Genomic DNA, 26,393 nt, shown 5'->3' on the forward strand with positions numbered 1-26,393 from the left:
AGCTTTTGACATACAGGAGGTCTTCATACTATAAGAATATCCTGTAAGTTTCAGAACTGAAAACTTCCTTGTTAGTCCAATAAAAGTTTTTATTGACACCAGGCTCAGCGAACGACAGGTTTTTCAAAGTGGGGATCTATGACGGATCAAAATGGGGATCTTGAGATGGAGATTCAGTTTGAATAACTAGTTCTTCCAGTTTCATCATCGGATTCACGGTCGCATTGATATGGTAAAATCGATGTCATCATTACGGTCTTTTACAAAATGTACAATCGCTGAGGACTTAGGAAGTAGCTCATGGAAAGGAGGGATTTAGAGAGACTGATCCATCCGTCATTCGTTTAAAAATGTGGTGATGTGCAATTTATATCATGAGAAAATTAAAGTTTTTTTGACCTTAGATGCATGTAAACCTGCTGTAGTAGACCCTCAAAAACAAAATTAAGAGCCTTTAAAATAGCATAATAGGGGCACTTTAAAACTGAATCAAATCTTAAAATGTGTGCCAATGTCCAGGCCCTACAACTTTTTGCCCAACAAAACCTGTTTTTGCCCCATTCTTGCATATTAATACATTTTTGAATAAAAAAAAATTGTCATGGCAAAACAATACATTATGAAAATAAAACATGAAGAGACTTCTTGGACACCATGTTGCATGTTAGTGGCGTCCATTTGTCAACTTAGAAATTTAAATTTTTTATAAAAATGATTGTCAAACTCTCATATTTTGGCAGGGATAAAATAATAGACATAAAACAGATAAACGCATTACATTCTGGGATACAATATTGCGTAGTATGCTCTAGTTTGTTCTTTTCGAGATTGTAATAATTTCCTTGACTTTCCCAGAAACAACTGTAGGTTTTCCATGACCGTCGGAACAGCGTAACTTCACTGAGACAGTTTTCCTAACGATAGAGGTTGTACCTTGATCCTCCGGATGCTGATGGCAGTCTCAGACACTTTCTCGATAGCAGAGGGGAAGAACAGAGTAACGGTGAGGCGGACGGCACTGTACAGCGACACGGCCACAAACACACGACTGGCAGAGATGGTGTTGCCCACTAGCACGTACACGGTGAAGGTCACAAACAGGATGATTTTATTCGCCGTGAAGAACGAGGCCATGTTCAGCCCACGGAGGTAAGAGCTATTCATGATTTTTGAGATCTCCTTCCTACAAGAAACAAAAAATAATTGCTTTATCCAATCATGCTAGAGAATCACAAGTATATTAAGTACTAGAGCTGGACGGCTTTGCATAGTACTTCACAAGGTCAGTTTGCAGAATAAAAATTAATTCTGTCTTTAAAAAGAAAGTTAAAAAGACAGATCAAATGCAAAACCACAGATAATATTAAAAGAAGCATTGTTTTTGGCACTGAAAGGTTAAAGCTTATGTGAGATATCATGGCTTCTAAATTTAATACACATTATTTAACACATTAAAGGAGCTGTATATAAGAAATTTATTTCAATTAATCATAAAATGGCCCTGATATGTCACTAGACATTAAGAAATCATGTTCATTTCAAATACTTATATCACTGACAACAGTAGTCCGGCCAGGATATTGTCATTTAAAAAGTGAAGTTGCAGCCCTCAACTGATGTTGATGTTGTCATGTTGTGTTTTGGTCTGATGCGCCACCCTCCACCTATCTACCAATCACGAAGTCAGTAGTGTTGCGGCATCCGGGTTGCCTGCTCTGCTCTAGTTACCACAGCTGCAGCTACAAACGTGTCGGAATCGGATAAAAAAAAAAAACGTCTAACGTTGCGAAACCAAAAAAAACTCGTTATGAATCCGAAATACTTTATGACAAAGTCCGAAATAAAACAAGGATCTGTATAGGAGATGCCTTTGAAAGATGGAGACGGCTGAAAACGGAGAATTTCTGGACAGGTAAGATTCATCTATGTTTGGCTAACTTGTACTTGATGTAAATGGACATTTCAAATATTCATGACAGTCGAACAAAGTTATGCATGTTCGTGCAAAGTAACGTTACGCTCATATGGAGGAGGTGGGTCATCGAATTGAAAAGGTAAGGAATTGCTTGGGTAATAAAAACGGCGAGTCGTCATTGCTAACATTAGCAATGCATTATAAGAGCCCGTCTCTTTGTCATTATGATATGACGCTGAGGAAAACAACATTAGCACGCCCATTATTGTTTATCATGCAAGTTCTACAGCCAAAAATAATAGAATGACATGAAATCTTTCACATCACATATTTTAGCGTTATGGATGTGTACTGCAGGGTAAGCTAAAAAATACAGCTGGTCGCTTTCACTTATAGCGTCAGCTAAATGAATAGCTGTATCTTTACGCACAGTATATCGGTTTATTCACAGTATATCTGTGTGTATATCGGTTACACACAGTGATAGAGGCTTGTGCTTGCACTTACGTTAATGACAGATACCTACCGTTACAAGTTAGACTAACAGCTACTGTTCTAACAATGTAACTTACTGTCACATACGAGCGTACATCTTTACGATTATATTTGGCTAATCGCCATTAGTACATTTTTGCGATATATAATTACTTTGCAAATCTCTCATTTGAAGCATAAACATAATTAACAGAAAAAGCCTCTTTTAGCAGCCTACGTTCCTGCTGGATCCTGCAGCCTATCTGGGAACCTCGAGACAGGGAGGAGGGGGAGGGGATACACCGCTCTACAGTAATTTGAAAGTGATTGCAGTACCAGTTTTGGCCACAATCTTATACGGCTCCTTTAAGTTTTTGACATGCTGCAATTTACTGAACCACCATACTACTGTATGAAAGAATGTGAACAACCAGTTCTAGTCATGTGATGTTTTGGCATTGGATTGTGTATGCTGTGTATTCTCTTCTATAGTCAGTTTTCATATTCATGTCAACTACTGTCACGGCAGAGCAACAGTTTTAGGAGACTTTTGCTGAGAAAGTTGGTTAAACTGGAAAAAACGTTTATATAGCCACATGAACAACAAATCCATTTTAACTGCACAGGCATGTTCTGTCACTTCCTTGATTGACCTAAGATTTTACAGACCTTTAAAAATAAGTCATTTTAAGACTTTAAATCAAAATAAATCATCAAAGCCCATAAATCCTTTGGCAATGTGCTGGCTTCAGTGAAGAATTCTGCTGACCCATGTCAGAGCCATAGTTGTATAAGAAGACTAAATAAGCCCACAGTATATAATTTACCTTCGTACATCAGTAACCAGCGTTGCGAATGGCTTCTCCCAGGCGTACATCTTGATTATACGAATACCGGATACCACCTCATTCATCGTACGTATCCTATTGTCAGTTAAGGCTGCGGTCTTACTCCTGTCCGAGAGAGAAACAGACGGAGAGTGAGACAGAGAGAAACAGACAGAGTTTTTGGGCTATATTCTAAAATATATTGGGTGATCCTGCAATTAGGAGCAAAGAAATTAACTTCTTAAAAATAGGTTTCATCTGTGTTAAAACACATTACACAACCTAGAATTGGATCTGACCATGGCCCTGTTCAACATTGAAATGGATTTTTGATATTGTGCGCGATGTGAGCTGATACTAACATTTCTACAAGAAAATGAAAAAGTTGGATAAGCTTTGGACTTGCTAATTAACTTCTAAAAATGCAAGAAATTCTGAATTAAAATGTTAAAATAATAATGATTAAGGTTGTGAAAATCTAAAGATTACATTTTTCGATTTTCATACTGTCATTCGCCTGTTCTGGCCTTTAATAAATTGTATTTTAATAAAAAATTAAAATTGCATAAATATTTGAAGTGATTGTGATGACAGGAGAATTGAGGGCATTGTTTTCTTTAGGGAACTTTGAAAGGCAAAATACATTTTCCTGATTTAACACCTTTATTTATTATAAAAGAGAGTTTACTTTAACATTCAAGTTTAAAATTGAGAAACTCAAATATTTAACCTTTTATCTCTCAAGTATTTATCATAATATTATGCATGTATTATTTTTCGTTTGAAGTAACATGATTTTTTTAAAGGAAAGTTTTCTTTAAAATCATATTACGTGACACAAAAGCTCCTCTAACCTCACACAGAAAGACTGCATAACCCCTGAAGGAAAGAGCATGTGGTTGAATGTGTGACTCTGACTCGTCGTGTTTGAGCACTGTGGTAACTTAAGACTGAACACAATAAATTCTTATAAATTACTTGCTTGGAGATGATTAACATCTCATTATGGACAGAATAACTACTGTAACAGAAAAATAAATCATCTTCTGCATGCAAAGTTCTTTGTGCTTTTAATAATTTCCAGATAACGTAAATCTGTGCTTGTGTAATTTATTTACATGGAAAGTGCGATTTTTGAAAAACTAAAATAATTGAAATTACAGCTTGTTAAAAATATAAAGGGCCAAGTTTTTTTACAAAGGTTTTTAAGAGATAATAAATGTGTCTTACATATGATTCTGAAGTCTACATGAGGAGCATCTTGTGACTTTCTCACGATTAATTTTTTCTGATCCAATAAAAAAAAAAAAAAATCCCTGTCAGGAGTAATCCTGAGATTGTACCTGTACTTGGAAAACAGTTTCCCAAACATGGTCTGAAGTGGCATAAGAAAGACCAAAACTGCCATGCCTGCAAGGCATGATGGTCCGATCTCTTGCCAAAGCAGACCAATCACAGCTGCGGCTTGAAGAGGCCCTACCCACAGGAAGTGCAGAAAAATAGTCACCTGGGAATACAAACATAAACAAAACAGCACACAATTATTTCATTATCAAAAAAAAAAAGAAAGTACTATTTTATTACCATGGGGTTTTGATGTGGCACTATAGCAACATCATGTTTGTTTTGGGGCATTTACCATTCAAAGATTTTAAATATTTATCATTACTCCAAGTCTTCGCTGTCACGATCCTTCATAAACAATTCAAATATTTTGTTTTGATGCTCAGGAAACATTTCTTATTTTTATCAATCTCAAAACCAGTTGTGCTGCTTAATGTATTAATACGTAATATAAATAATATTTGTGAAAACAGTGATGCTTTTTTTTTGATTATTTGATGAATAAAGTAAAAAAACAAAAACAAAAACAAAACAGCATTTATTTAAAACTGAAATCTTTTGTAACATTTTAAATGTCTTTACTGTAACTTTTGATCAATTTAATGCAACCTTGCTAAATAAAAGTAAAAATCTTATTAAAAAAAATCAAAAAATCAAACTCTGGATGCCATATTAAAATGCATCAGTGTTCATTTATTTAAACTTTTAAGAGTGGCACACAACAATGACGCTTGCATGTTGTAGTTCATGTGGAAATCATTTAGTGTAATACACAATGTACTGCATTTGTAGATTTTAAACAGCCCAAGAGATTATTTTAGAATCCACAAAAGGAGCTTGAACTTCAAAGAACTAATTTTGGGTAACAGGGCCTGAACAAAAACAGAACTTCCTGTAATTCTTCATAGAACCCCTCTGGTGTCTGCTGGTGAAAACAGGAGAAACGCCTCAACGGACAAATTTATAACAATGACATTCCCACTTTGATTAGACAGAATAACTGCTCAGCAAGAATTGACATGGTTAAAAATGATGTCATGTGTGGTTTATGGAGCTGCTTTAGATCTGTAAAGTAATGTTGCATGCCACAAAGCCAACACTTTACATAACTGTCCATCATATAATGTTAAGACATGATACCTCATTTGAGGGAAACTCCACTTAATTGGTGAGTTATGCATGTCAGAAACCACAATGAATCGGTAAAGTTTAAAACGGTTTAACTAATCATTTTAATTTCCTAATGATCTGGAGTCCGGCTGTAAATGCACAAAAGGTTCAGACTATTTTGTGATTTCTCTTAGACCTCTGAACACTGGCCAGTCTGTAACCCGCCCAGTAACACAAGCCCTTTTACAGTAAATCAATCGTGCTGCCTTTGGCTGTTTTAACTGGAAATTGAACAATTCCCTGACCAAACAAGCGCCATGTCCAATTCTTTAAATAATTAAAAAAAATACACTGATAAAGACCTGCTTCAAAAACAGGAAATGGACAACCTGTGACCATAACACTTCAGAGGAAGACAAAGAAGTTATGGAAATTTCCTACCTCATCAAACTTGTTGACGTCATTCGACAAAAGGTTAACAATCTGCCCTGTGGTGGTCTGGCCCATAGCTGTGGCACTAAGGCACAGCGCCTACAAGAAGAAAAGATTCCAGAGGTTTGTAGGAGAAATTGTGATAAGGAATTACCCTCAGCCCAGCCAAAAACACTAATAATAATAAAGTCATTTGTATAGCTGACATCTACAGACACCTTATTTAATATATATATATATATATATATATATATATATATATATATATATATATATACACAAGTTGCTGTTGCTCCTAAAAAGCTGACATCAGTTCATCGCAATCTCACACATCTCTGTTATTATCAATGAAGCTGACTGCACAATGAATCTTTCATAATATATAGCCTACACTTTGTTTGTTATAATTAGAGGATTTGCCAGCTTACAGAATTCAGCACTGAACAAAAAGTCCGTTTTGAGCTGTGAGGAGAGTCTATCTTAAATGCTTCTGATTGGTCATTGCGTTCAAGAAATCAACACATATGTCTGTGATTGGCTAAATCGCTCAACGCTATAAACATGTTATAAATAGAAACTCTGGCCTGTAAATCGTTTCTATTTTGTTTTAGTTGTTCTTGTTGCTTTTCTGCAACAGATGAAAAAAATGTATTCGTTTTTATGTTTTATTCATAGATATTTCTAGTTTGCGGTAGGGGTGTGCCATATCATACCGTCCACGATAATACCGGGTATACATTTTTACATGATAAAAAAGTGTCATATCGCGATATCAATGATATAGCGACGCGATGACGTATGGCGCATTTACGTTCCCTAGCACGCACAACAACAACACCTGTCTGAGCGCGAGAGCAGCCTGTCAGCCTCCGATGACGATTTAGCAATTTCACAAACAGCTTGAGTGTTCAGCGGGGCTGCGTTTAGGAGTCGGGACATGACTGAATGGTCTCTTGCACAATCGGGCCATCAGTGCATCGTAACTAAAGTTTATCATTTTCAAGTCTTCTTAATTCTTATCAGTTTAAACATTCAAGCGGTTTTAAACTATCCAGTAAGCTAATTTACTCGCGCACTCTCTGAGAGAGTTGCACTGCGTGCATACATAGAGTAGCCTACAGCTCGCGAGAAACTAAAGTTATTTTTCGCGGATTATATCGCTTTAATGGGGGGAAAACGCAAAATTGTGTAAAACTTCCGCTCTTGGTAAGTATACTCATAAACACAGTCGGTTATGTATAAAACGCATGTGACAGTGTGACAGACAGTATAATGAAAACGATACTCGGTTACTAACGTAACCTCGGTTCTCTCTAGAGAGGGAACGAGTATTGCGTAAGTTTAGCTTACGCTACGGGAAAGATTCATCTTCTCGAGATACTGAAGCCAAAAAATTATCCTTAATTTTGTATAACTTGTCAACGCAGTGCAGCAGCTAGCAGACCTAGAGCAGGCCATCTCGCGTGCTCATTGGCTGCCCTGCGGGCAACTGCTGCAGCCTACCAGTGCGCCCGGCGTGACGTCACGCCCAATGAAGGGCGCCCGCGCCTTTATAGCGTCACAGCCCACCAGATAGGCGTGGCTTAGCGTATAAAATAGGGGCTGTAGGCTGAATTCTCTGGTTTTTCGACGACTGAAGCGAAGTCGCTCGTGGCGTGAGCACGGCCGGTTACGCAATACTCGTTCCCTCTCTAGAGAGAACCGAGGTTACGTTAGTAACCGAGTATCGTTCTCTTACGAGAGGTTCTCTCGTATTGCGTAAGTTTAGCTTACGCTACGGGAACACTTTGTCAACGCCGTGCGCGCCAAGCATCCACATGAGACCCCGAGCTTAAGGGGAACCCCATAAGTGGAAAAAATAAGGTGGCCAGCCACGCGGGCCATCACTTGTACATAAGCACACATAGGGAATACAGAGCAGCGCGCCGGTCTGTATAGTCATATGGCACATACCCTACTTAGTGCAGCTCAACCAGGAGAGCTGAGTCATGAACGTGATCTGAGCAGGAGATCTGGGCAGAATACACCTCTTTTCAGACTGACAACAGTTTAGCCTGCAAGGCAGGAACTTAAGGTTAAGGTTATAAAACCTGACAAAGGTAGACGGGGAGCTCCAGCCCGCCGCTACACATATGTCATGGATAGAAATTCCACTGGACCATGCCCACGACGAGGCCACACCTCTCGTGGAATGAGCCCTGATGCCCAGAGGGCATTGCAGGCCTTTTGACGCGTAAGCTGCCGCTATAGCGTCCACTATCCATCTGGACAGGCTCTGTTTCGAGGAGGCAAGCCCCTTGGCGCGCCCACCAAACGAAACGAAAAGCTGTTCCGAACGCCTGAAGGAGGCGGAGCGCGTAATGTAAACCCTCAGCGCTCTGACAGGGCAGAGGAGATTCACATCACTTTCGCTGTCAGATCCTGGCAGAGCTGACAGCGAAATAACTTGCGCTCTGAATGGAGTGCCCATCACTTTAGGGACATAACCATGTCTAGGTCTGAGGATGACTTTAGAGTCATTTGGTCCGAACTCAAGACACGACGCGCTGACAGTCAGCGCGGGCAGATCCCCTACACGTTTTACTGACGACAGTGCAGTCAGAAAAACGGCTTTTAGTGATAGATATTTCAACTCCACGGAGTCTAGTGGTTCAAATGGAAAAGCTTTCAGGGCCTCGAGGACCAGTGAAAGATCCCACATGGGAACCGACGGGGGGCGCGGCGGATTCATCCTTCTAGCTCCTCTAAGGAAGCGGATGACCAACTCATGTCTTCCCAGTGACTGGCCGTGCGTCGATCCCGCGAATGCTGCTACTGCCGCCACGTAAACTTTGAGCGTGGATGGGGATCTTCCCTTATCCAACAGCTCTTGTAGGAAAGTGAGCAGATGCGCCACCCCGCATGTCCGCGGGTCCAGACCTCTGTCGGTGCACCATCCAGAGAACACCGACCATTTAGACGCGTAGAGCCTTCTCGTGGAAGGGGCTCTAGACTGCGTGATCGTGTTCATCACTCCTTCTGGCAGGGCAACGAGTACCCGTTGATCAACCATGCATGCAGAGACCAGCGCTCTGGATGGGGATGCCAGATCGTGCCGCGAGCTTGAGAGAGGAGATCTGCCCTCACCGGAATCGGCCACGGAGCTGTATGTGACAGCCGTGCCAGTTCCGGGAACCAAGTCTGATTCTCCCAACGCGGGGCTATGAGGAGCACCGAGTGGCGCGTTTCCCTGATCCTCTTGATCACCTGTGGCAACAGAGAGACCGGAGGGAAAGCATATAGCGGGAGGCTGGGCCAAACCTGGGCCAGCGCGTCCTCGTCCCTCGAGAAGAACATCGGGCATTGAGCGTTGTCTTTTGACGCAAACAGGTCGACTTCCGCTCTGCCGAATAGGCGCCACAGTTTCTGGACCGTTTGGGGGTGCAGGGACCATTCCCCTGGGGGAACATTGTCCCTGGACAGTCTGTCTGGGCCGTCGTTCAAATGGCCAGGCACATGCGCCGCCTTCAGCGAGCGCAGGTTCGTCTGTGACCAAATAAGGAGGCGTTCCGTCAGATTGCAGAGATTTCTGGATCTGACACCGCCCTGACGGTTTACATAGGATACCACAGATGTGTTGTCCGAGCGGACAAGAACATGCTGGTCCTGTATAAACGGGAGGAAGCACTTCAGCGCGTTCTCGACCGCTATCATTTCCAGACAGTTTATGTGAAAACCCTTCTCCTGGTCTGACCACTGGCCAAAGGCTGGTCTGCCCTCGAACAGCGCGCCCCAACCCGAGTTGGACGCGTCTGTCGAGATGACCTTCCGATAAGAGATGGTTCCCATCATTACTCCATGCTGGTACCAATCGGCCACTAACCAGGGCTGCAGAGCTGTTATGCAGGTCTGAGTCACTCTGATTTTCTGGCCGCCAGACACCCAGGCGCGGCGAGGCGCGCGAGCGTTCAACCAGCGTTGGAGCGGGCGCATGCGCAGTAGGCCCAGCTGGAGCACCGCTGCAGCTGATGCCATACAGCCCAACATCCTTTGAAATGTTTTCAAAGGGAGAAAGCTGCCCTTCTGGAAAGATGCGGCTAGGTGGCGAACACGGCGCGCGCGCTGTGTCGATAAACGAGCCGTCATGGTCACCGAGTCCAGTTCTATTCCTAAAAAGGAAATTGACTGGCTGGGCAGTAATGAGCTCTTGGTCCAGTTGACCATGAGACCCAAGCTTTCCAGATGACTGAGAAGCACTGTTCTGTGAGATAGTAGTTCTGTCTCTGACTGTGCCAATATCAGCCAATCGTCCAGATAGTTCATTATGCGCAGCCCCTGACTTCTCAGGGGGGCGAGCGCCGCGTCCATGCACTTTGTAAATGTACGGGGTGCTAGGGACAGGCCGAACGGCAGGACGGTGTATTGATATGCCTGACCGTCGAAGGCGAATCTCAAAAATTGCCTGTGACGGGGTACTATCTGAATCTGAAAATAGGCATCCTTCAGATCTAGAGAAATAAACCAGTCCCTCGGGCGAACGTGCGCGAGGATTTTTCTGGTCGTAAGCATTTTGAACGGTCTTTTTACAAGCACTTTGTTCAAATATCTCAGATCTAGGATAGGTCTGAAGGCTCCGTCCTTCTTGGGTACGAGAAAATATCGGCTGTAAAAGCCTGACTCGCTCAGAGAAGGCGGCACCTTTTCTATAGCCCCTTTGCACAGCAGCTTTGCTATTTCTGCGTGAAGTAGGTGTGCTACTTCCGCATTCACTATCGTCGCGGTCCGGGCTTGAAAGCGCGGAGGACGGCGAACGAATTGAAGTGCATAGCCCTGCTTTATTGTGCTCAACACCCATTCTGAAATCCCTGGGATAGTTTCCCACGCAGCTATGTGAGCCGCCAGGGGGCGAATGGCCTCCGGGTTCAGACCGCCGCCATTTGCGGGCTTGTGAAACTGAACCGGAGCGCGCGCTCTCGGTTCTGGGCAATGGCCGCTCGCTGACAGCCGAGACCGGCTGACTTATGTGAGATGTCCCGATCATAAGGGATGGGGAACATACTTTTGCCACACTTTGACGCGCGAGCAGCGCTCTGGGCGGGAGAGCTCTCTGTAAGCGTGAGCGCGCGCACGCGGGCACGAGACTTACAACTGTATCTGACGCCCCAATCATAGTAGATGGGGAGCGTTTTATTAACGCCCTGTGTTTCGTGATAACACTTAAACGCACAGGCGGGACCCGGGGGAAGGTTTGTGTTAGCAAGCGTGAGCGCTCTCTGGCGGGCACGACACTTACGTTCATAAGCTTTTTTGATCGTGTAACAGAGCGGGGCAGATAGTGGGCACAGACCTGTGGACACATTTCTTACATTCAACACTCGAGCGGCTTTTCTGCGCTTTATGAGAGTGTGCTCTGTGAGTGACACGGGATTTTGAGTGCTTATGTGTAGGGGTGAACACTGGGGCGTGGGCACATTCACTACACTTAAAACACTGACGGCGTGAGCCGGACCAGACATTATACTCTTTTTGAGATTTCTCTGGGTCGCCGTGAAAACGGCGTTTGTGTGCAGGCGAGAGGGTGAATAAACCGGCTCGTTGGCTGCTAGTTGAACCACTGCAGTAGCCTGTTCGAAGGGGACTGACAGGGAAATGAACTTTGACGGCGGTCCGGCCGCAGCGGGACACGCGCGTCTTTTCTCTCCCGCTGTTAGGAGGGCTTCGCGTGCTCAGACTTCAGCGTGAGCCTTTGCCGAGGCCCTCTGGGGGGCGGCGGTCTGCGACGGCTGTCTGAGCGCGATCTAGGGCGGCCGCCCTGACGTCGCTGCGAAGGCTGATGCTGAGGCTGTGCTGGACGCTGGTTCGCACAGGAGGCTGGCTTTGTCTCTCGCGAGAGCGGCCTGTGGCGGAACTCGAGCGTCGCGGCAGGAAGAGGTTCATGGCTTTTGCACCATAGAGAAGCGGTCAACAATCCCGTTCACCGCTGGGCCGAAGAGACCAGTGGGGGAAAGCGGCGCATTCAGAAAGGTGGCTCGCTCAGTTTCCCTCATATCCGCGAGCGTTAACCAGAGGTGCCTCTCCGTCACGGTTAACGCGGCCATGGCTCGTCCGATGGCCTGGGCTGCAGCTTTGGTGGCGCCGGAGAGAAAGATCCGTCGCGCTTCTCAAATCCGTAACCGCAGCTGGGTCCCGGCCCTTCTCATCCCATTCACGGAGGAGGTCGGCTTGCAGGATCTGAAGCACAGCCATCGAGTGTAGAGCAGACGCGGCCTGGCCGGAGGCGGCATAAGCGCGGCCGACCAAGGCGGAAGTGGCTCTGCAGGCTTTAGACGGGAGGGCTGACCGTGACCGCCATCTCGCGGAGGGCGGGCAAAGGTGCGCTGCGACCGCCTCTTCCACAGGGGGAATCGCTGTGTACCCTTTCTCGGCGGCGCCGTCCACTCGGGAGAGCGACGCGGAGGCCTGTGACTGAAGTCTAGCCGAAAAAGGCGAATTCCACGACTTCGTCAGCTCCGCATGAAGTTCCGGCAGGAATGGAGCGGGCCTGGTTTCTGAAACTGCGCGGCGGCGACTTTGAAGGAAGCAGCCGTCGAGCCTGTTCGGCGCGGGTTCCTTCGGCAGCGACCACTCGAGCCCGAGACGGTCGACAGCTTGCGTCAGCAGGCGCATAAGTTCCGCGTCAGCTCCAGCGCGGGTACGGGCGGATTCCTGGATTGACGAGGAGGCGGAGTGAAGCGACCATTCCTCGCTGTCTGATGCCAGGATAGAGCAGCAGTCTTTTGTGGCGTGTCCCACGGACTCATCCTCCGAAGTGACGGCAGTGAGGCTCGCAAGCGGCAGCTGCGCGTCAGTGAGGAGAGGTGGGGAAGGCGAGAGCGAGGCTCGAGGGAGGTTCTCCGGCGAGCGCGTCGCTGTGGCCACAGGTTCCGGCTGTCTCAGGGAACGGCGCTTCTTTCTGCGCGGTCCCACAGGAGGCGGAGTGACTGCTGTGGTGTTGAACGCTTCGAGTCGAGCCCGCAGGGTCGACAGCGGAAGCTCCTCACAGAGCTCGCAGCCCCCGGACGCGAGGGCGAGCTCTGCGTGTTCCAGGCCCAGGCAGAGAGCGCAGATCAGGTGGCGGTCTCCGGCGCTGAGCGGGGCTTTACACGAGCCGCAGGAAGTGCGAGGCATCTTTAAAAAGACGCTCGCTGCTCTTTTAGAATGATTTGCAAAAAAGGATACGTCGCCGGATAGCGTAGCTCGCACGGATGGCTGAAGGTGGCGAAGACGGCCGGCTTCCTCAGCGCTGTCCTAAGCTGGCTGTTCGCTGTTCGACGGCGGCGGTGGCTTCTCTCAAATCCAGCGATGCGAAGAGCTCGCTGAAGAGTCAAAAAATCAGAGAATTCAGCCTACAGCCCCTATTTTATACGCTAAGCCACGCCTATCTGGTGGGCTGTGACGCTATAAAGGCGCGGGCGCCCTTCATTGGGCGTGACTTCACGCCGGGCGCACTGGTAGGCTGCAGCAGTTGCCCGCAGGGCAGCCAATGAGCACGCGAGATGGCCTGCTCTAGGTCTGCTAGCTGCTGCACTGCGTTGACAAGTTATACAAAATTAAGGATAATTTTTTGGCTTCAGTATCTCGAGAAGATGAATCTTTCCCGTAGCGTAAGCTAAACTTACGGAATACGAGAGAACCTCTCGTAAGAGAACAGCAATGGATCCGTGCACTAGCTGTAAAAGTGACAGCAGCCATAGGCTATATGTCTGTCATTAATGTTGTCGTCAAAACAACAAAAGATAGCTCTAATTGTAATGTATGAGAATTATTAGCCTATGTATTTAATTTAATCAGGAAACAGAACTAAAAGACTGTGTGTTATTTTACATTTGATTACTTTATTATGTTTCTGTAGTATTTCTGAATACTGGTGTTAGACCTACACACATTTAACATTTAATTCAAAGATTGAAATCAAGCTTCCTTGTGTTGTGTAAACTCTTAACAACAAAATTACCACATTGTAAAAACGCAATGAGTGAGCAAACATTTAGGCGAGATAAACATAAGAAAATTTTCAATAACAACAAAAAAAAATTCTATATCGTCATAAATATCATTATCGCAAATATTCTTGAAATATCGTGATAGAATTTTGAGGCTATTTCGCCCACCCCTAGTTTGCGGGAGTCCCGCGAATCTTTTTACTCTCCCGCACACAAGGAGTGAGTGCATTACCGCCCACGCTCGCACTCGGCCATCAAATTTTGACTGCATTATAATGATTTCTTGATTCAGAATATGATCAAGATTCCGTTGGATGTGTTCGGGGAATTTGCCTGTTAAAAGTATAACATATAAAGCCCCCGAAATGACTAGAAAAAAGATTAGTTTATTTTGATGAACGAGATTGAACAATAGAGTCAGTAAAACGATCCGAACTTTCCATCACGGGCGCGACATGGGGGCGTGGCAGTATCGACGATTCCATTTTTTATTTCGATTTTTGAGTTTGTGAATTAATTTCGATTAATTTTTTGACACCCTTAATATATATATATATAAATATATACCAAGAAAATCAGAATCCAGACATGGCATACAAATATGGTAATTGTTTTTTTATTTTAAATAAATAATTGGCACTACCATTTGATACTAACACTGTACCTTGGCAACACTTCAGCACTTACTTAGAAGGCTTTTCATTTTTTTTAAAGAAAATCTTACCTTCCTGTAGATCATGTGACACATTGCAATGCGGATTTTCATTCCAGCTCTTAGGACGTGGTAAAAGTAGAGGTGGTGGAGTAATGCCAGAAACAGAGTGGATAGAGAGACACCTGCTGCATATCCATAAGCTTCATACAAAGCTGGCATGTTATCGGGGTCATAGTTCTCAAAATACCGAATGAGTTGTCCCAAAAACACTGGTTGGATCACCTTGATCACCTCCTATAATGGGGAACAGTAAAACATCAGATAATAACAATGTAAAAGAATTGATATTTTGTCCTGTTCTACATACGTACAGATTAGGGCTCTATGAAATATGTATATTTTCCCCCATAATCTGATGTTTTTTGATATTGCGTGCTATTTTGTGAACAGAAAATTAATGGAATGTACAGTTGGTTTTAAAAAATTGGATGACTAGTAATTTCCTACTACTTAATTTTGAAAAAACAGAGATTCTAATTATTGGATCAAAAACTTCCACACGTAATAACCTAGAATACAATCTAACACTCTGTCAAGTCTTCGTTGTCAGTTAGGAACATGGGTGTGCTCTTTGATACCAATCTTTCATTTGAAAGCCACATTTCTAGCATCTGTAAAACCGTATTTTTCCATCTTAAAAATATGCCCAAAATACGACATATGCTCTCAATGACAAATACAGAAAAGTTAGTACATGAACTCAAAGCTAGATTACTGTAATGCTCTACTGGGTAGTTGCCCTGAACGCTTAATAAACAAACTCCAGCTGGTCCAAAACAGACGCTAGAGTTCTTACCAAAACCAGGAAGTATGACCATATTAGCCCGGTTCTGTCAACACTGCATTGGCTCCCTATTAAACATCACGTACATTTTAAAATCTTTCCAATTACTTACAAAGCACTAAATGGTTTAGCCTCTCAGTACTCGAGCGAGCTCTTAAAGCATTATAGTCCTTCAACTCTACTGCAATCTCAAAATTCTGTCCAGATGATAATTAATATCAAAATCAACTGCAGGCGGTAGATCCTTTTCCTATTTAGCACCTAAACTCTGGAAGTCTTCTTAGCCTTGTTCGGGAAGCAGAAACACACTGTCAGTTTAAACCTAGACTAAAGACGCACCTCTTTAAACTGGCATACAAATAACACATTAGCAATTTCTATTATTTCAAATCAGTTAAATGATTGTTAAGCTGCATAAATGAGCTCAACCAGAACCGGGAACACCTTCTATAACACCCAATGTACTTATTACATCATAAGAAGAATGGCATCTACGCTAATTAAGCCTGTGAATCTTTGGGTAGGCAGCGAATCGATTCGGTTCACGATTTATAGGTTTTCGATTCGATTCAAGAACGATTTTTGCAAATTCAGAAAGATTTGATTCAATGCGATTCACATTAAAATTTGATGCGATTCGATTAATTTGATTCGATTCTTCATTTTTTATATGCATTCATAGGATTATTTAAATGCTTCCCTCAAAGGGTCTTAGTCAGGGTGTGAATTACACAGCGGGGGGGTCAGAGAGTGGGGACAAAAAAAAGAACAACAACGACATTTTTTCTATTGTTAATGTTAGTTCATGTTAGTTTTCAATGAATCTATCATTATAAATAATATGTCCAAAGCCTATAAATTAGCATTTGTAGAAATGTAAGCCAAGATTTAAAAAGGCTTTAAAAGTATTGCTAGTTCATTAGCTAACTATTTTGTAGGATAGTGTTAATGGATACATAACCTTAAAGTGTTCCTGATACATTAATCATCCTTCCATTGTGAGACTAAAAATACCACGAACTTTCCCAACTAAATCTTAACTAAATTTTCCTCATGGAATAGTAAGTATTCCTCATGTAATACTCTTTGTTCTCTTTATACTGAACATTTTCCTTATGATTCTGAAAGAAAACGCGCCGGGTGTCTACTTGCGCTATAGTAACGATTACAAATGCAACTTTAATGCGCATCTGATTGATGGATAAACCACGCGCTCTTATTTCAGTGTAATTAATATTGTAGTTATTTCAGCGGTTTTCTTCGTACATTCAGTTTAACGACATTAAAGGGTTAGTTCACCCAAAAATGAAAATTAAGTCATTAATTACTCACCCCCATGCTGTACCAACCCCGTAAGACCTTCGTTCATCTTCGGAACACAAATGAAGATATTTTTGATTAAATCTGAGAGGTGGATCACTGCTACATAGGCTGCCAGAGGGAATGAAACTTGACGGCCCAGAAAGTCATTAAAGAACATGTTTAAATATTCCATGTGCCTACAGTGGCTCAACTATAAGTTTATCAAGCGACGAGACTACTTTTTTCCCGAAAAAAAAAACATAATAACGACTTTATTCGACTATTCCTTTTCATTCCTTGTGGGCCTGAGACGAGAGTTCAAGAGATTTCCACGACGCATGCGCGAGAACTGAACAAGAAGTATTAGAAGAAGAACGTTCTCTTCTCAGTTCTCGCGCATGCGTCGTGGAAATCTCTTGAACTCTCGTCTCAGACCCACAAGGAAGAAAAGGAATAGTCGAATAAAGTCGTTATTATGTTTTTTTTTTCGGGAAAAAAGTAGTCTCGTCGCTTGATAAACTTATAGTTGAGCCACTGTAGGCACATGGAATATTTAAACATTTTCTTTAATGACTTTCTGGGCCGTCAAGTTTCATTCCCTCTGGCAGCCTATGTAGCAGTGATCCACCTCTCAGATTTAATCAAAAATATCTTCATTTGTGTTCCGAAGATGAACGAAGGTCTTACGGGGTTGGTACAGCATGGGGGTGAGTAATTAATGACTTAATTTTCATTTTTGGGTGAACTAACCCTCTTAAGTTAAATTTAATTCATCATTCATGATTCATCGGAAGCGTGAGCATTTTAGACGCCTATTATGCGTTTGCTCTTTCCATGTAATAAATAAGCACCCTTGAATAAGTGGGGTTTTACTTCAACTGCTCAGGACGGGTATGACCCATTTCCGTAAAACTTCAGTATCTTATCTTAAAGCAAATAACGGCGACGTTTCCACGCAACGAACGCGTTGTTTCATATCAGTGCCCGCGCAATGACATGGCAGCTTTATCAATGAGCGGTTTGACTCATGACTTGCTTTCTCGATAGAGAGCTGTCATCTAATCATGTGAACATCAGTGGCTGTCCTGAGGAGAGCTCAAACGTGGACTGCTCAAAAATCTGTAGATGAGAGCTATATGGGACAGAGCGCAAGCGAAATCCAGTGAAAGATGGTAAAGAGTGCAGCGAGTTTCTGAAGGAGAGCTGGGAGGAAGCGAAAAGATGCAGCACAACGCCTCCATTAATTCGCACATGTAGTCATTTAATGTTTATATATTTTAAAGCACTGAATCGCTATAGAATCGCAAATTATTCGATTCTTAGCATTTTAAATTGAATATTGACCGAAATAAACGATTCACGATTCAAAATACATGTTTCAAGATCGATGCATATGCATCGTCAGGATTTGTAATCGATAAATCGAGAAAACGAATGAATCGTTACACCCCTAATGCTAATATAAGTCTCTCTGTTTTCCCTAAAGTTACCATAGTCATCCGGATCCGGTTCATATCCAGATCAGATGTTGGACCTGCACCTAGACACGACCAAAACGCAGCCCTGAATGTCAGCAGAGACTGTGTCTACTAGACAATCCCCTGTGAAGGCCTCATCGACATGACAGCCATCGGCACTGATCCTCGGCAAAGACCACAAGAACCTCGGCACAGAGCCTATGGCCAGCTTCTGCTCCATACTGGCGGGATGAATCTTCAAGCAAAAGGAACTGGATGAATATTTTAATGCCACCGATCCCAATGTGAATTCTGACATGTGATGCAGCCTGAATCATAAATCACACCATGTTTATTCGTTGGCCAGAGAAAAACATTCAACATTCTACATGTTTTGAAGAACATTCAATATTCAACAATATTATTAATCTGACTGTACTGAAGCTGTAGTAGGAGAACTGAACTGAGCTGGACGATGACATTTTTTGCAGAACTGGTTTACAGATGAATGAACTAATTTAATAATTGATCTTTACAACAGAACTGAATCCACACTGAATTGACTTCAGCTGAACAACAGCCAAAATGCATCATTTTCCTGCTATCACTGTAAAAGCTGCTTTGAAACAATCTGTATTGTATAAAGCGCTATATAAATAAAGGTGACTTGATTTTGATTTTCCTTAAAATATTGTTATTATTATTATTACTTTGAGAAGTACATTCTACTGTAAAAAAGTAATATATTTCTGTCATAATTTCTCAATGTTAAACCGAACTTTTATTTTATTGGGTTGTAGAGAAGACCTTTGAGTTTCAGTGTATCTGACGACAGATTCATTTTATCAAATTAAATGGGGAAATACTCATGAGGTACACTATCAGATGCTGTCCTCATATAGTGAGACAGGCCGGCAGATGCTAAAAACACGAGTTTCAGACATCCTAATACTACCAAGTAAAAATAAACTGTTAAGCTTACTGAAGACAAGTAAACAGACTGATAAAATAAGAACAAATAATCTAATACAAGCAATAGGGATAAAACCCTGGATGTCTGACCACTCTTTCTCTGATCTCATATGGATGTGCTTCAACTCAATCTTCTGTAAACACTCTTAAAACTGACTCCTGTGCGATGCACTTCAGGTGACTCACATCAAGACGGTGAATCATAAACAGAACTTATAAGATGTGCTGTGTCATTTGACAGCCAGCGGACTTGGTTTAAAAATTAAACTAAATTTAGTGTGAATATACACCAGACAAGTAGTTAACTAGAAGGGGGGGTTACTGCCTTTGTATGATTGTACTGCCTTCTTGTAAATGGTACAGAAGGTAAAGTCCCAGATCAGAACGTACCTCTATAAGAGTGAAGACTCCCAGTACTGCATAAGATTTCCAGTAGCACCTGATAATGGCTTTGGTAAGTTTGGGTGTCCTGAGTTCTTTGGTTGCTTTCTCCACTTCTTGGTCCCAGCAGCTGTTGGGAAAAAGAAAAAGATGAGGAAGGCTAAATTAAGAAGGCTGACAAAGAGAGAGAGAGAGGATATCATAAAACAATCTAAGAATTATAATTCTCCTTTATTACTAGATTGTGTCATATCACATGCAATAACGATATGATCACTTCAACATATATAGTAAATTTGTTCACTCCTTGTCCACAAAATGATTTAACTATGAAGACATTTGTGACATTAAAAATCTTGATTCTTTATTACTCAGCTTGATAGAAAAAAATGCAGACCAATCAAGGTCCAGTCCTGGACCCCAAGGGCCACCCGGTGAACAGGTAAAATAAGATGGGTGTATGCTGTACATTTCATGTAGGCAACATGATATAGACCTATGTACAAAGAGCATACAGGCCATGTGAAAAACATCATGAGCAACATTCAAAGCACATAAGAAACAAATCAGAAACTACGGCATTTCTAGCCAAATCAGGAAAACTACTAAAGCGCTCCTTCAAAACAGCTGCTGAGACTCTTCAGTTGATGTTTTCCTGCAGCAACGTCCGGCAGTAAATTTCACATCTGCAAATAACAGTTTACTTCAAGGCAGAACATTTGTGTTTACGCCACGGCCCCATCGCTCTCCATGCTGCTGATCGCAATAAAAGCTTCACTAATTAGTGTCGTAGCCCAGAGCTCTGTGCTAAACGAACCAGCAATGATCCATTTTAAAGTGCATGATTAGAGGCTAGAGGAACGCTGTGTGTAGAGGTGCTTTTTAATGAACGACGGGATTCTGTTCATCGTCATTCATTTCAATGCTTTCACGGCTGGAGAATATGATTATATGGGAACTTTGTGGGAGACTGCTGATTATTAGGGGTTTTGACTACTGTACAAAGGGTCAGCAAAGCCTTCATCTGCTTATCTGTTCTTGCGTAATAAAACCTCAAGGTGATGAAAAACCTTCACTAACATGATAGATTAATCATAATGGGTGAGCAGTGATCTTTATGTTACAGTGAGTGTTATTTGCTGCTCAATAACAAATAAAATCAAGACTAAAAGAAAAAATAACAACCATTAAATCTTGGATTGCACAGTAACAAATATCCATGAAAACCAAAGTAACCCATTTTACGCAACCCATTTTACTTGTGTAATGTGACATATTTCTGAATGAAACAGGATATTCAGTGAGAAAAAAAAAGCCTCTGATAAGATAAAACATGACACTGGATAAGTAATAGGGAATTTAATACTAATGTCTGATTTCACATTGACTTTATGATTAAATAAGATGCACAGTCACCTCAAGAGCATTAAATCAGTATTAGATTAAAAAAAGTGATGCATGTGGCTGTGCAGCATTTTACACCTTTAGTGCAGTAATATATAAAAATTATATTACAATTATTTTACAAAGTAATATAATATTTATTCAAATGCTGCTATTCATTATTTTATTTTTTTACGTAGGTTATATACATTAAGGTGGTTTCTAGTTTTGCACTCACTGTTTAATTAATACTCTTTGTTTGTGTCAGATAAATACTTCTCTGGTCGAATATTAAATTGAGTTCCCTTTCACGTCTTCTTGCACTTGAATGGTTTAATCACTTTTATGTTTAAAATCACTTTTATGTTTAAATTGGCAAGACACACATGCAAATGATACATTTTCATGACAATGTCAACTTTCATGCCGACCCCGGGCTATCGGGCAGTCATTGTCGAGCCCTGAGATATATATATATAAAATTTTTATATAGAAAAATCTATAGTTTTAAAGTACTAAACAAATTTTTATTAGCTGCTTGTAGTTGAAGCTACTTTTTCAAATGATTAGCTTAACTTCTGGTGAACTACTTTTCATTATGAGTAGCCTGTAGCTTCTGTTTCAGAGTAGCTTCTTCCTGAACAATATAAAACAAAAGCGAGCAGGAAAACCAGACAGACTGTTAGCCTCGCGTCCTGCTCTCTGTATCCTCTGCCAAGAGTTCTGCTCCAGCAATAGCAACAGCAAAACCTTCCAAATTATGTGCCCTTCTGTTCAACTTTCTTTAGTGTGTGATGCTGCTGTTTGAGCATGAAATAGGTCTGAAAATTTACAGAGCACAAAGTCACATCAAAGGGTGTCATTCTCTTTATCGATCAGCACTGTTTCTGAACTCCCTGAAACACCTTCATTGTAGTCTTGAGTTTTCTTTTGGGAACAAACACATCACAAAATTTCTCATTTAAGTAATCCCCGCCAATGTGTACCCAAAATAAAGAGGGATGATGCCTGGTTGAGTTGCTTTATTAGTGCGTTGAATCTCGCGGTTATGGTTAGGGGCGGGGCACATCTGAAACAACACACTGATCCAGCTGCCCAATCAGAGCACATTGTGCTTTTCGGAAGGAGGACAGGAACTAAATAGGGTTGCGTTTCCTGTACAACGACGTAACTCGCTGCTTCACTACCATAGTACGATGCATTGTTGAAGAAATCAATTAGCTAGTCACGACTGTTTCCCGAAACCATATTGTCGCAAATTGGTAGTTCAACCACGTTAGTTAATAATGAATCTGTTTGAGGTCGAATTAATGCTAGATGTTTTGGTATAAACTACAGACATGGCTTCTGAGGACTTTTTCTCATTCTTCTCAGTTATTTTGCTTTATTTTCAGATTCAATCTCGTTCTTACCTACTAGATCACGTTCGTTCGCACATGCGCTCTCATCAAAAATGGTGCTTTAAATCTCTTGACAAACTAAAAGACGTAAATTACATTTGTATTCGAAATAGAAGATATAGATTGTACTGAATGTCAGCTTGCTTATTTGGCTCGAGATTAGGATTTATTAAGTCCACATGTCATGCAAACACAAAACTATACTTCTAAACACAGCTCGAGAGCTGTAGTTCCAACCACACAACTTTGCGATGCTGTTTGCGAATGTTCATTGGAACTATGGTTTCGGAAAACACTGACTCATTAAACTATGCTGATAATGATGGAACTTGCGACCATAGTTTGCTTTTGGGAAACGCACCCCAGAGCGTTACTGACAGACAGGAAAGAGAGGTGCTGCTAGAATGTAAAATATGTGAAACATAAGGTTTTTTGAACATTCAAGAATGAAAACCTACTCCAGTAGACCCCAAAAACAAAACCAAGACTTTGTAAAAAGGCATAATATTGCCTCTTAAAAAAATCCTAACCCTAAATACTACATTTTAATGTGTAACTTTAGCCTACAACTATTGTGCTACAAACATGAATGATCTTCAAATCATGTGGCTTGAGAAAAGGTGTTCTATTGCTTTTCTAAGTGATCTGACATTTTCACCTGGCCGATTATCGAAGGAAACTTTTTTGCCTACAATAGTCGCGTTTTCCATTACAGATTTGCGCAAAACTTTTACGATTTTTTTCTAAATGTTGACAAAATACTAACGCGAAATGACGGCGTTTCAATTAACCGATGTTATGCGACTAAAACTTAATTTTTTCCTCTCGTGATAAGTCATTCCAAAAATCATGGCGACGGATGTTGGTGGGTTTATGTATATCTCAGCCACTGCACTGGCCATTATTATTAATCAAAGGAGACGTGTGTGTGTGTGTGTTATCCAAGCATTAAAGGCAAGGAAAGACCCTTATACCCGACAGCGGCACATATGAGGTGTTTCTGGGATTTTCTCACTTATTTCTGCTTCGAGGTCTTGATTGTGGCATTTCTTTGAGGTTTAGAATCCAGCATTCCTGTAATTCTTTTGTCTTTTATGAACTTAATTAAGAACTCTGTCTCGTATTCTGTCCAAACACACCGCGTCTTCTACGTCAGGTGACCTGTAAATGCGCAAAAACTGTTTCCATTGCAGTTTTACGAAATATTAATTTTTTTGAATTGCCTGAAAAACCACCTCATGCGAGCGTAAAAACTTTTTTACGATAAATGGGAGTTTTTGTGAAATTGACGCATTTCAATTAGGCGTATATTCAATTCAATTTGCGCAATTTGAAGGGTAAAGGAAACGCGGCTAGTGACAGCCTTCCATAGCAACCTGTTCCAAGGCACAGTTGTGGTATTCCTTGGGGATTTTGAACCTACGGTTTCCTGGGTTACCAGGCCAGATCTTAATGAATCCACTGAGCCATGTGCCCACCCACAGCTCCTTCTAGGAGTATTAAACCAGCATAAACTCATTCTTTCATTTCAATTTGCATTCATCATTAATATGTGAATGACTTTCACAAGAACTCAACATTGCATAATACACTCAACGCACAAACGGTGAGAGCATCACCTTTCCAACATCTAATGGGAACCGCACCAGCCTCTGTTCTCATATTTCACCATAAGTCTTCTGAGGGTTTGTTTGAGAACAGCCTGTTGTTTAATCGGTTTATTCCCAGCGGCTCACTCACCTCTGCAGTTTCTCTCCAAGTCTCTTGGACCCGTCCTCCGGAAGCACTTTAAACATATCATCTTCTTCAAGTCTTCTCTTAGATCCGATACGGAAAAGAGGGTTCAGCCAGCTGATTGAGAAAAGAGAAAAAATAAATGTCAAAAAAGATGCTGAATTATTGATGAGTGATGACAGGTGCCTAAAGTGTACAAACCACATGTTTCGTGACAGTGAAAGCAGTAATTAAACAAAACCAACACACTTGCAGGTAGGCAATCTCTTTAAACATAAGTAACTGATGCTCTCCTCTATCAGCCTTGCAAAAAGTGTTCCAGAGAGTCAAGGGTTTGAAAGCAAAGCCTAAAAACCACTCTGACTCACATGACGCTTCATTTTGTCAGATCTAGGCTATTAAGTTGAAATAATACAGAATAACAGTATATACTAAAATGTGACTCATAATGATAAGTAAACCTTATTTCAATTTCTATAAGTCCATTTCAAATATTTTCTGATTAATAAAAATGGCTACTAAAGCTTTTCAGAGATGACAAAAAAAATGTGTTGGATATAAACTTAAATTTCATTATTTCTTTTCTTTAAAAAATAACAGTGGAGAAATTCTACTTTAAAATATTATTTAAAAGACTTTTATCCAACAATTCAAAGTCAGTCTGGTGTAACCCAACAAGCAGGTAACGTTAGCTAATTTTATTTCGTCCAGTGAAAATAATGTAATTTAAAATATTATGTAATATCTAATATATATATATATATAGAAAGTAATTATAAACGTTTTTCAGAAATGCTTTGAACCAACATGAATAAAGTTCACTGAATTGTATCATCAGTGTGAAAAGCTTTAATAGATAAGGTAGAACTAGTAATATCTTTAGTTTGAAAAAATACACATAAGGAAACAATAACCACAAAGCTTAAATGATCTGTTTAATGCTTTAAATTTCACTGTCTAGATTCGTAAAGGCTTAACGTTACCAGAAAAATATCTGTGAGAAGAGATTAGCGGTTGCTGCCGGGTTGCTTTTTGCATCTTTGTTTATTGGCTCCATGTCGTTCGCCATCCTCCCTGCAGTTCAGCTGAACACTGGTACTCCACGCATAACCTGCGACTAGTCCGAGACATTTATTTTATAAACTGTTGTGTAACTTTCTTACAGGCACATGTCAATGTCGGGTACGTTAAGGAGGAGGTAAAGTCGTTCATTTCCTATTGTAACACAAGAGACCCGCCCCCGCTCTCGCCTAAGCAGCTTAGTTCACTCTGATTGGCTCTCCGGGTGCTAATAGGAAAGGCGTTTACATATATTTTTTTGGTTTTTCACACTGATCAAACTTACTTATCTGACAGTGAAAAGATTACAAATCCTACTATGGTGAAGAACCATCTCATGAATATTAATTAAAGCATACATACGTTGCTTAGTAACCCTAATTAATATTCAGGCACCAACGGCGCTCATTTACTATCCTCGACTTTGCGACCAATCAGACCAACTGGTCGAACGTCACCTAATTTATATTTATGACCCAAGCCTTCACTGTAGTAGGATTTGTACATTTTCTTTGAGGAGGGTCGGAATCGGCAGTTTGAGTTTAACCGTAAACGAACTCACGAGGAAACAGTAGATTTTCAGAAAATTGCTTTGAGGTGTAATTGGTGAAGGATTCAATTTTATGTTTATTACTCTTTTTAAGCAAGTTAAGCAAGAGATGTAGCTACATTTGTAGCTTTGATTGTGTTATTGTGCTTCGTATGTGCTTTTGGACGAGGAGGCTTCTTGTCTACCATCTGTTCTTTATTAGCTCTGCATACACAACCCACTCATGCAGTGTGCTGGAAGCAATCATATTTAATTAGAGTGTCTAAACAGTGGAAAACAAAAAGTTACACAAAACAAATCTAGTCTTTTTAACATATAGAATGTTTCAAAATGAAAATAATAATCTCTTCCTCATGTTGATCCAAACCCATATGATTATTTTTTGTCTTCTGTGAAACACAAATGGATACATTTTGAATAATGTAGCTGGTTGTTCTTTTCCATTTCTTGCAATAACATTAAATAGGGATAAAAGTGTAAAAGTATCTTACACAATTCCATCTGACTATTCCAATTCTTTTCGAACACACCAAAATTAACCTAAAATAAAAAGATTTGTTTGCGAACAAGATTGAACGATTCATTAAAGAATT

General features: G+C 41.3%; 1 protein-coding gene across 1 annotated transcript in view; it reads right to left on the reverse strand.

Annotated features, from left to right (window-relative positions):
* The window catches only part of abcc4 (ATP binding cassette subfamily C member 4 (PEL blood group)), a 53,688-nt gene extending 28,164 nt beyond the window's left edge, over positions 1–25,524 (reverse strand). Inside the window, exons 1-8 of the mRNA XM_077199617.1 lie at positions 25,175–25,524; positions 24,198–24,308; positions 19,684–19,804; positions 14,788–15,012; positions 6,112–6,201; positions 4,560–4,723; positions 3,217–3,342; positions 934–1,183 (exon numbers count right to left, since the gene is read on the reverse strand). Of these exons, the coding sequence (XP_077055732.1) occupies positions 934–1,183; positions 3,217–3,342; positions 4,560–4,723; positions 6,112–6,201; positions 14,788–15,012; positions 19,684–19,804; positions 24,198–24,308; positions 25,175–25,260 (1,173 nt within the window). The 5' untranslated portion in view covers positions 25,261–25,524. The remainder of the gene's footprint in view (positions 1–933; positions 1,184–3,216; positions 3,343–4,559; positions 4,724–6,111; positions 6,202–14,787; positions 15,013–19,683; positions 19,805–24,197; positions 24,309–25,174) is intronic.
* Positions 25,525–26,393: the final 869 nt, after the last annotated feature.

This window comes from Siphateles boraxobius, unplaced genomic scaffold (genome assembly GCF_051911475.1).
Source record: "Siphateles boraxobius isolate OS27281-9 unplaced genomic scaffold, OSU_SipBor_1 41, whole genome shotgun sequence".
In the NCBI taxonomy this organism is placed as follows: domain Eukaryota; kingdom Metazoa; phylum Chordata; class Actinopteri; order Cypriniformes; family Leuciscidae; genus Siphateles; species Siphateles boraxobius.